Source organism: Gavialis gangeticus, unplaced genomic scaffold, assembly GCF_001723915.1.
Source record: "Gavialis gangeticus isolate Ggan-Ray unplaced genomic scaffold, GavGan_comp1, whole genome shotgun sequence".
Classification (NCBI taxonomy): domain Eukaryota; kingdom Metazoa; phylum Chordata; order Crocodylia; family Gavialidae; genus Gavialis; species Gavialis gangeticus.
The window spans coordinates 5,728,227-5,740,298 of NW_017728980.1; the positions used below are offsets into that span (position 1 = coordinate 5,728,227).

The 12,072-nt window shown below is 43.9% G+C and overlaps 1 protein-coding gene across 6 annotated transcripts in view; it reads right to left on the reverse strand.

Moving 5' to 3' along the window:
- Positions 1-12,072, reverse strand: part of APLP2 (amyloid beta precursor like protein 2) — a 101,138-nt gene that overhangs the window by 40,048 nt on the left and 49,018 nt on the right. For all 6 annotated transcript variants that reach the window (XM_019509305.1, XM_019509297.1, XM_019509274.1 and 3 more), the window contains exons 2-5: positions 7,162-7,335; positions 5,743-5,872; positions 1,889-2,001; positions 260-441 (exon numbers count right to left, since the gene is read on the reverse strand). In XM_019509305.1, the coding sequence (XP_019364850.1) occupies positions 260-441; positions 1,889-2,001; positions 5,743-5,872; positions 7,162-7,335 (599 nt within the window). The remainder of the gene's footprint in view (positions 1-259; positions 442-1,888; positions 2,002-5,742; positions 5,873-7,161; positions 7,336-12,072) is intronic.

Here is a 12,072-nt window from a genome sequence, read left to right on the forward strand (position 1 = left end):
TTTTTTTTTTTTTTTTTACTGGCTATGGATTGAGATGGTAGCAGCAAATCACTTGGCTCTGTAGTAATTTTGAAAGAGGGCAGCAAAGCCATTTGTCCTTCTCAGGAATGAGAGACTTCTCCACGTCCATGATACTCCCCTGTGAAACCAAAAGCAAAGAAATTCCCTCCTTCATCCTCCTGGCAAGGGAAATTGGTAGTATTAAGCCAACGGCCTCATTACATCCACGTTAATCTTGCAAGGCAATCAGAAACCCTACCTTTTATAAAGGTCATAGTCTTCATCTTCATCCTCATCTTCTTCCTCTTCCTCTTTGGAAAGGGCTTCGTCAACAATTTTGGTCTGAGGGCAACATACGTACTCTGTACCATGGAACTGGTCTACTCCACAAGGAAGCAGCATGCCGTAACTGTGCAGGATCATCCCCTCTGTCAGACATGCCTGAAAGGGAAGCCATAGTCAAGTTAGTCTTCTCTTAAACTAGCACATTTGTAAAGCATCACATTTCGCTTAAGGCTAAAGAAGTCTTCACCAACCATGCAATTCCAGTAACACTACCAATAGTGTAGGCTTTACCATACACAAGATATTTTAATCCTGGTGTCACAGAGCCTTACACAAACAGTGCAGAAAAGTGGGTAAAAATTTTGTAGCATGGGTACAATCTTAGAGAGGACTTAGTCACACAACACAATATTCCTTGCTGTTGATGACCTGAACTGCTCAACAATTGCTAATGTGTTTTAAGCTAGTGTTCAGTTCTGGGAAAATAACCAGACTCTGAGTGCCAAATAATTCAAGTTGTTTCATGCCAAAGAGGCAGCACTTCAAAATAACATTTGCCTTTTTTTTTTTTGGTCAGTCATTTCATTAACTTTCTCTCTGTAAATAGAAGTATGTGCGTAATTGCTTAAATGGGCTTTGCGTTAAGTTTATTTTTACATGCTGTGGCTGAAAAAATCTAATTGGACAATTCGGGACAGTCAAAATGTGAACAGCAAGTAGAAACATTAACAGCACATTTATTTTAAACTGAGGAAGTATACGGTTTTATGGCTGCACAAATGAATGAAACCTTTATTATATACACTGGAACTCTTTTGTATCTTTTTTGCTTTGTTACATTATGGATGCAAGAAAGATCCAAGTTTGTTATCTGGATGAATTTTCCAACTCCATGACCAAGGCAAACAACTTTTAACTCTCTATGTACTTAAGGTTGGCTAGGAAGGAGGCCTTCAAAATTTAAAAAGGTGCTCTGCTGGCACCAATTTCTACAACAGCTGGGCAGCAATGGGATGTATTAATGTTCAACCTTGTCAGCCTCAATGCTAAGTGGTATTTAAAGCCTATATTAACAATACTGCATGCACTCTGTAGTCATTGACTTGATTCCATCATTATCAGTTGAAGCGAGTGTGCATTGGTTTTAAATAATTATTTTTCCCCAGTTAACCAAAGAAGATGGGATACATTTTCTTCTTGCAACTGAAGAGGGGGTTTATTCAAGAGAGGCTTGCAATTCCAACCTCTCCAGCAGTAGCTGCCACACAAAATAACCCGTCCCTACAACTCCGGTTCTTATCCCTGGGAATGGTAGCCTGGGAAACCAGAGTCTAGTCCCCAAATTGTGCTTCAGCTGGGACCATGACTATGGATAAGTCCCCTGGGGTGACATTTCCCCGAGATAAATCTACATGCATTCTTTAAATCCCCAACACATTTCTGAAATTTTAGCTTTAGCCTCATTCAGAATTTGTAAAATGAGGATAAGAGTGCTTTAACATATTTAACTTCTATACCTCTGTAAAACAGACACCGAGTTGCTCAGAAACTCTATAACAAAGACAAAGTAGCCAAGATTGTTCTGGTCACATTAGCCAATTACCTCTTTGGCCACAGTGTGCCAGTGCTGGTGACTTTCACACACTTCCATCCGTTCCTTGTGGAAGAATCTGCACTTCTCTGGAACTAGAAGGACATCGCTTACAAACTCACCCACTGCAAAACAAGAAGTTTCCATCAATAACAATTCATGTCCCTTTAGATTCATTCTTGACCTTCAAACTCAAGAGAAGACTAGCATTAAAATCTTCAAAACGGGAGATTTGGTTATTTGCTCCACTAGGTATCTGCATGGTGCTGCACAAACTTTAAAGTTCAGGTATACATCAATAGCCACCTCTGGAGAGGTGCTCTAATATAAGGCCTACAAAGCTCAGAATTTAGGTCTAAGTAGTAAAAACCTAGTGGACTAACCAAAGTAGTACTACTAAAAGCCTGAACAGAAGCTGAATGCAAACTTGGAAAGAAAGAAATTACAAAGTACAGTAATAAAGTTTCATGCAGATCTTTGGTCTGAAAGCACTGTTTGTATGGTATTCTGTAAAAAACGTCATCTAATTCCTATGGGAGCTTGCATTACATGCAAGAAGGTAGCTTTGGGCCACCAGTATTCCAAAAGCCAGCATATTTGCTGTATGAGCATTTTCCATGCTTGCAGGGCATTAGTAGCCATTTTCTGCTTATGTCAGGAAATACATAAGCTCCTAGCTCACTTCATTGCATCAGTTTTGAGACAGTTTGGGGTTAAGATTAAAAACAATTTTTGCTTCTGTTGTTCAAATACATGCTACCCATACGCTAGATCCAGGGATGAATGCAAGTCACCCATGGCTAAAGCATTTCTTCAGCTGGATACTCCAAGAGAAATGTCGAAGGTTGGAAAATAAAAGCCCTGTAAGCCCACACAACTATGTAAAGCAGATATCGGACTCTGACATACAAATCCCACCTACAAACTGAACAGTATGTTTCTGATAACCCTGGCTACAAGCTTCTGCACTGTAACAAAGTCACTCTGCTTGATCAACTTAAACCCTACTAATGCAAATGGCTGAACACATCCTACTAAACATCTACTACAGCTCAGTGTAGCAACATTAAAACGACACTCAAAAAAACAAGACTCTCTCCAATGCAACCACCACCTTTTATGTCAAAGCCAGGGCATTCATATTCTAAACTGCAAAGTAACCCCCCCCACCCAAACTCCAGAATTATTTTAGGTAGCCTTGGAGAGAGTCAGGCAACACTTTCAGTAACTTTAATCAGAAAGGAGACCAAATCACCTAACCAAACTAGAACATCTTAAACCCAGGTGTTCCGAGGCAGCAAACCCACACTAAGTTAAAAAACACACCCTTCATTTCTACAGACTGATCGGTGTGTCTATGACGCAGGTGTGTACTTGGTAGCAGTATTGGTCTGAGACAAAAAAAAGACATCCAAAAAACTAGAACTCTTGGTTCCAAAATGATACCTTTTATCATTCTGGAACCAAGAGTTTGTTGTATGTCAACTCATGACTGACACCCACAAGATCAAATTTAGGCAACTTTTTTTTTTTTTTTTTGATTGACTGGCTACCAAAAAAAATATGGGGGACAAGCACTTCAAAGGACAAGCTGGTCTTTTACTTGGAACTCCAGGGAGTAGGAGTATTTGTCCCAGCCACCTTGAATGTGTCCTCTGCAGACAATCTCAGTAGTTCAACACACAAACTTTTGCCAAGCCCATACAATTGATGCCAAAGATGCCGATGTCCCAAGCATACTTCTCCTGTGCATGAAGTCAAAACACAGTTTGTGGATTAAGTTACCTGCATACTAATGAGGGCAACAGTCAAGCAAATTACAGACAACTGTTCATCCCCCACCTCATCTCTTATCACACCAGTTCAAAAGTTCTCTCCTCTTCTGCAAGATGGACCCCATTTAGAGGAACAGACCAGCACATGCTGCAAGTATATGGCACATTCCCTCTCCAACCCCCCATCCCTGATCAATGCTTACAAAGCTCTCTCCTTTCAGAGATCAGCCAGCCACATCAGGCATTTCCATGCTGTCTAACAACTTAGCCAGAACTGTCAGCAGTTTGCCTCTTCACACTTCACCAGACTCAGTCCTGTTCCCAGCATCCTATTGTTAAATTTATTTTACAGTTCATTGAAGGTGCTAATGGGTTCTCCTCACTCCCCTCCCCACCCCCTCCACTTTTAGAAACAAAAAGCTTCATTGACTGGGGGGGGGGGAAAGGTTGAATATCATCTGGTGGAGAGATCCTGTCTGAAGATGAACTGGGGGTTAATGCAGCATGGAAGAGACAAGCAGCAAAGGGAACACAAAAGTACTTTGTGCAACGAGCACAATAAATGCTTTGATAGGAGGAAAAATCATACCTTTCCTCCATTGCTGCAGTTCACCTGTTTACAACAAGTAATTCAGCAACTGATCACCAGTGCTGACAGGTAAAGTTAATAGGGAGAGGTTTTATTCAGATGCAGACACCCCATCATCTGCAACCAGGAATATTTGAAAACTGAAGCTCCCTTATGAGCCGAGTCCCCTTTTTCAAAGCAACTTAAAAGATACTGCATAGGGTTACAGAGTTTTTTGATGCTTCCTTTCAAGTAAGCACCACTGTGGGGCACTGCCTTTGCTGTTTCTGCAGAGTCCAGCGTGACCAAAATGGCACCTGGCACGTTTGTGCGAGTCAGCAGAAACAGGGCGGCACAGCTTAAGGACCACAGCTTGTAGTTACAGGCAGTTTTTAGGAAGGAGAGCCCTGACTTTCCTTATCTTTGACCGATGTACCCAGTGTACCAAGCATTTACTCTTCCATACCTCAGCTTCCCAAGCTGTAAAGAGCCGACAGCAATGGAGCCCTAGTTGACAGGAAGGCATTAAATGTTGTTGTTAACTTCTGTGAAATGCTTTGAGATGCTCCAGTGGAAGGGCTGTACAGAATGAGACCTCTGTAAAAGCCCATCAATCCACTTTTCCTCTCTCACTCGAGTTGCATTCAGTCCTCAGAAAGGTCCACAAATGGAGGTGCTGCAGAGAGAACTGTTCTCGCAGCACTTCCTATGAAGCGCTCCCCACTCCACCCCCAGGCATTTTGGAGAATGCTCTGCACGACACAGGATTTGTTTTAAAAAGCTATGCAAATCTGCTCAAGCAAAGAACCAACGAGGGATTTGACTAGCTCCGTCTCCCTTCGCCACTGCCAGAGTGGTCTGTGATGGGCTTGAGCTGATGTTCACAATGCACAGGTTAGGAGTCCCTGCTGTAAACAAGCAGACCATTTATCTGGGTGCACTGATTCAATAAACCCAGTGTAATCTTATGTCTAATGATCGCTGGCAGTTAACACTAGACACATTTTGGGATCCCACTTGGGGGAAAGAGGAGCCATTTGAAATCACTAGGTATAAATATAGTCAGTCTAGGAAAAAGAGAGAGAAGTCAAATCTAAACCAGGGAACATGATCATACTGAGAATCTGAGTTTCTGAAGTACCAAAATATTAAACCTTTGCAGAGAGAGGATCAATGTACTAAAATCCCTAGGTCTATGATACTCTAACACAATAGCCTTTAAGTTATTTGACAGTTGCAGAGAAAATATGGATTTCTTTCGTGTCAGTCACCATTATTCCTACGTAGCTGTAATCAAGCTGTTGATCTGCTGAAGCGGGGCTGTGTAGGGTGTCACCTTATAGAAAAATCGGTATTTTACAGGAATTTAGAAACGTGGTCTCTCAGGTGAAAGAAACCTTTAAGAGGCTGGCTCCTTTCCAAGCAACCAATCTGGGTATCAGAATCTATAAGACAACCCCCTCCCACCCTCCTGGAAAAAGAGTTCTTGCTCCTTTGAGACCCACTTCACGGTACATACTTACCCAGACACTTGTAGGGCACGACAATGTGAGTGTGATCCTTGCACTGCTTTTTGCCTTTCCTACACCAATCGTCAATGCTGACCGGTTGGTTGGCTTCTACCACGTTTGTAATCTGAAGCTCTGGATAGATCTGTTTATTAACAGCAACAAAAACCAAAACAAAAAAAACCCTTTATTAGAAAGGAGTCAAAGCTATTCCTACCAAGACCATGACACAGGACATGTAAAAGGGGTCTCTGAACAGGAAAGACACAAGCAGGTTCTCTAACTCAAAACAACATAATGAAGTGTTAGCTTATCTTTAAGCCACCTATTTTGTATAATGTATTAATACGATAGCTATGTTGTGCTCAAGTTCTCCTGAAGTCTAGACACAGGCTTATATTTAGGTTAGTGCTATGTGAACCAGATGCAGTACCAGTTATATCAGCCTTGTAAAATAGTCATGCCAGAATTCAAGCCTAGACATGGTCTGCTGTTCCACCCTTATGCTTAAAGCCAAATAGCCAAATGATATTTTACTTGCTTGTCAACAATCCCTCATTCCAGATGAACAGGAAAACAGATCTCACAAAGCTAATGTGCTGAAGTACAAGAGCATATTGCAACGACATCAGGAGTTTGCAACAGGAAAAAGCTTTCTAATACTGCCAAGGTTTACAAGACAACATTTTTGTAATATTCTAGCAGCTCTGTGCCGGCCTGAACATAACGCCAATGATAACACAACTACACTTTAAATATTTAGATTAGATATGGAACGCTGTCAGAACTCCACTCCGCACGTACAAATAAGTCAGCATAATGTGCACTGGTTCGGTCAGGAAGCTTAGAGGCTAGAATGGTCAAAGATGCTCAAGTCCCTCTGAACTGTAATGGGTCACAGGCATGCAACTCCCTTGAGGACTCCTAGCCTAAAGTCAATTACCTTATACACCTCAATCTTCTTTGGGGAAAGGGATCTAACTCTTTCTCCCTCTTCCCACCCCCCAAGATTTTATCTTAGTCTTTTTGGGCTTTAGCTACACACCCAACAGCAAAACAGGAACAGGATGTCATGCACTGGTAAAAGAGCCAGTTTGCTGGAGCGCTCATCCTCAAAACACATGAAGCAGCATGTGAAAACAAGACCTGATCAGACAGAAGAGTAAAATCCCTGTTTTCCGGCATTCTACTAGCCGGCACCATGCCGCCACCACTGTACCACTGCCATCCACCACTCTGCACCGCTGCATGCAGCCCCCACCCCTGTGCCGCCACCGCCATCCACTACCCCGTGCTGCTGCATGCAAGCCCCACCTCCAGCTCCAGTATTTTTAGATAACTGGCACCAGACATTCCCCACTCATGCCGGATAATAGGGATTTTACTGCGTAAGCTAAAACTTTGCAATTTCTTTCCAGAGAAGAGCCGCCTCACCTCCTGACAGTACTGCAGAATCTCTTCCTTTCGTCCAAAGCAGCTCTTGGTCCCAGAAGCATCAGGCTCCCATTTCCCAGTCTGGATATTCACGTGCATATTTAGCTTACCACAGAACATGGCAATTTGAGGCTCAGCCACAGCAAACCCTGTTCCAGCATTGGCTGCAAGTGCCTATGAAGAAAAAGCCAAGGTTACATTTTATTCCATGAACCAGAGTCCATTCAGAATGGGTCACAGCAGAAGGACTGTTTCAGCCCTTCAAGGCAGTAGATCAAGTTATTAGCCCAGGCTATTGAAGGAATCTGTTACCAAGTGAACACATCTAGAAAGGTGATTTTAACCTTCTCCCTTGAAGATGATGAGAGCATATCATGTTTTTCAACCAAATTGTTTATTTCCAAGTCTTACCACCTTCCTCCTCCTCCTCCTCCGCCATAGCAGTTTACAACAGGCATTTACATTTGCAGATGCTGGCACACACACACACCTCTAGAAAGATTAGAGCTCACCTCCAAACCATAACAATCGGGAGGGAGTGTCACATTCTTTCCCATGTTAACCACTATGAACCAGAGGACTGAACAATGACCTTGAAACCCATCCAACAACCACACTGGTTAGTGTAGAGCCCAATAAAGCCACCCAGGGAATAAGGCCTGCTCAGGTTTTAAAGAGGCCGCTTCTCAAGACTACTCTGGGAGAGATAGGGGGACAAGGAAGAATTGGGATCTAATTTCTGAAGTAAAAACACCCCCCAAAAGCCACTCCTAATGAAAATGCACAGGAGAAGAGCAGCTGTTGAAATGTACTCTGCAAACCCTGCCATCCTCCCTCTTCTACCACAGCCCGATGGTATTTGCATTGGCGGCACCTTCTGATGCAAATGCCATAAACTACGCCACCCACCACCAACTGACCTTAGAGTCGTACAACTGGCATCCTGCAGTACAGACATCTTCTAGTCACGTAACAGATTTATGAATGAAATGAAAGATTAGACCCCTTCTGTTCTCAACTCCTGCTGCTGCCTAGTAAGGGAGATAAATGGACTCAGACAACAGGGTTTTTCTTAAATCAGACCAGGGGCATACCAGGAGTTTAACAGCCTGCTTATTTTTACTAGCTTCTAGAAAACAGGCATTTTGTACTCCTTTTCAGCAGATGGAGTACAAAATCCACTTTTCACTCTAAACCAATTCCAAATTTTGCAAGGCAACGGAGATTTGTTGCAAGAGTTCAGGCCAAGGGTCCAAGCAGCAGCTAGACATGGAGATTTTGAAGCATCTCTGCCCAAGTGCTTCTTTCCTAGCAGACACTGATCTTTTTAGCAAGACCAGTGCCCTTGCAAACCCAACCCTCCAAACACTTGCACACTACTGCATGTCCAGTTTGTCCCCATTGCCTGAAGACTGGGCCACAATGCACTGGTCGCCCTGTTAACATCCATATTCCAGTAACTGAACAATGCCAGGTATAAATGTTTCTGATCTTGCTATGCCTTTGACCAAGTCCCAAGACTGTTTTAGTCTTTAATTTACTTGCAGCGGACAAGTGTCTGCTCTGCCCAGAGTTGGCTGGTACAAACCAACGAACTGCTATTTATAGCAAATCCTATTTGCCATTACACACGAGATAGGCCATAGGCCCAAAAATGAAATCTGTAGCAAAAACAAACCGGAACTCCAGGTCCCAGCTCAGCTCCAGACCCTGAGGAATGGAGACAGTTTAAAGCAGGGGTGGGCAATTATTTTGGGCACAGGGCCGCTCACTGAGTTTTGGCAAGCCATCGAGGGCCACATGACAGGCAGCCAGGGGCAGATGAATATTAAAGTTCTCAATTTTTGAGGGGCCCCGTGAGCCGGACAATGGCCTGGCGGGCTGCATCCAGCCCACATTTTGCCCACCCCTGGCTTAAAGTAAAGTAATTTCCAGTGTCGTTTCTTCTCAGGCTAAAGGAGGAGTCAGGCTTGAAGATGTCCCCCCCCCTTCCCCTTTCCCCCTCATTCGACTACTCTGTCCTCTTCGAGCGGGGCACAAGAGATGGCAAGCTTTGAGGAAGAGAAACAGCACGTGCTTTGCTTCTCACTATTCCAGAGTAGTGAAGAGCCAGGTCAAAGGAACAGTATCTTGCTTAGGAAAAAGGGCTGGACAAAGTCAGCAAGGTCCCTTGTGGGGACAGTCAGACAGGACCAGAGGCATCAGTGCAATAGGTCCAGGGAGAAGTTTTCTTCCATACCCCCGCCCAGTGCGGGGAAGGAGCATACATCTCATGTCTAGGAGATCAGAGTTCTGCCCACATGCCTTAGCTGAACAAAGTCAGCTCTCTCATGGAACAAAGCTCTTTTACAGCAATCTCATGAGGCATCAGATGAATCATGTATGACAGCAAGATCCAGGTTTATGCATTTCACCCATCACTGCAGCACTCCTTTCCAGGAGACCAAACAGAGGTCCATATCCTACAGTCCATCCGTGAATGGATATAAGATCAAGTCCTCCTACGGGGAGGATACCAGAGAATACATTCGATCTGGCTATATGGAAAATTTGGAAACAGATGAATCCAAAACAAACATCAGGCTGAGGAATCACCAATGATTAAAGAAGGGAGTTCCCCCCCCCAGAAAACCAACTCTGGAAAGTCCTGAGCCTCCTTACTTACAACATACTCTTTTCCCTTAAACCAGGGTGTTTTCCCACTTGCTGTATAAATGGGAGGAGAGGACTTGCTCCAAGTATTACAAATCAAAAACCCCATAGAACTCTTATTCTCCCCCCCAGCTTCCTGGTGAGGAAGGGAAGTTCCTTCTACGACTGAGACTTCTTCAAAAAACAAAGAAAGAGAGAAGTTCCCAAACCCACTGAACTACCAAAGTCACAACACTGTGATTATACACAACTTCAAAATGCCAAATCCCTGGAGTACTAGACCAACATGTCCAAGAGGCTGCAAACAGAGACCTGTTTACTCCTCCTACAGAAAGATACCATGAAGGTTCCCAGTTGCTGAGATCACGGTAGCCCAGTGAATTAGGAACTGCATAATGGCATACCATGCTCTGGAAAATCTGGAATTTTACATAGGCAAAACACAGTAAGCCAATGGGCTGGACTGGCTTGGAAAGGGACAAACAGCAGAAGTCCAAGATAACTATAAGAAGTCCCCACAATTCCCTCCCCCTTCTCTATATACTTCCCTGACTATTGTTATGCCATCGTAAGAACTGATACAGCTTTGGAGACATCCCCTACCTGCCTGGCTAGGGGTCAGCTGCTCACAGGGCTAGCCTGTCAGTTCCCATTACTCCACAGTGGTGCAATAAGCCCACGTGCACGTAAACGCATTATTCATCTAACTCCTTTTTCTAACTTTGGGTGAAGGAACTTGTATCCGAGTACAACCAAGACGCAATCCTAAACTCAAATGTAAAGCTTCCACCTCTTGCTGCAGTGAAGAGTTTACTATGAACAACCAACAGACTTACAGAAGCACGGTTATAGCCGAGACTTGTCACAGTTGAAGTCTCAGATGCCATAATAGGCAGCCAAATGCACTGCCTTATGGTTTACAAGCTTAAGTAGCTCTATCTGGTCTCATCCTGGCACCACTGGTTTCCTTCAGGACACAGGACTTAACACGTGCTGTAGGAATTTAAATGGACTAGACGTTAAGGAAAACCAAAACCAGAACCCCTTCCAGTTGGTGATCAGGCTGCCCAGCAGACCCAAGGATTCAGAATCAGGAGACAGAAGAGCAAGTAGAGCCAAAAAAATGTGAGAGGGGATGCAAAATGAATGCTGGCCTGAACATATGCTATAGTGCATCAAAACAGGACGTAGTACTTGGCCTGCGCTTGGCTTGGAGGACCTGGCAGTCATTAGAACAGGCCAGTCTCAGCACACTCCTTTGAGGAAGGCTCTTTCAAATACAAGTTCACTAGGTGCACACTGGAGGAACCGGGTGCCTGCAGATGCAGGGTACCGCCTGGATAGGCAGAAATATCTAGGAAGAAAAACATCCGTTCAAAACAGCGTCTGCATGAGCACGAACCTTTTCCAGCCCACAGTCACACGACTCCTGCAACCCAAGGCCATGCTGCGTTTAAATACTTCTTGCCATTGGTGATTATTTTTGCTGTCTTTTCGGCTTACAGCCTCAGCGCTGGGGAAAGGTATCTTTCCTCTCTGGATTGTTCAAATAGTTCACATATCAGTGGAGTGCTGTTGCCATAGCTACTTGAAGGTTCAAAACCTTAATTCACAGCTGAACAAACACCCTAAGCACTTGCTCAAAAAAAGTTAATTTCATCACTTTTAATCACATCACAGATCACACAGGTGGTTCAATTAGTTAATGAACTTGGGTGATATGTAAAGGTTGGCTTAAACACAGTCTTCACGGACATGACTTGAGTGATAGGCTCCTGTTTATCACTAGTTACACTGCACCCCCAGATTCAGAGAAGCTAACTAGTTATCTCAGCATTGGTAACTCATCCAAACTGAGATTGGATTTACTAATTAGATCCGCAGTAAAAAGTGTCACTGTCTACACGTGCACCAGTATTAGGGCACTGTAAATTAACTGACTCTACAGTAAGATGTGCTGTCCCTGACAGGATTAGCTTACGGTGAAGTGATTTACTCCACCGAAACGCATACGTAGGTGGTGACTGGGGCTCAAAGGGTACTGAAGTGCAGGGGCTGCCTGCCACCTAGGCCTGCAACGTAGCATCTTTGTGCCCTAGCCAGTCCCTCTGCTGCCACCAGGTGCACGTGTACACTGCACCTGGGAGCAGTCTTCTCTGGCATGAAGTATGCCAGAGTTAATCATGTCACCTTAATGGCACATGTAGATGCACTCAATGAGAACAAAAATGCCTTCAACAGAAGTACCAACAAACATAA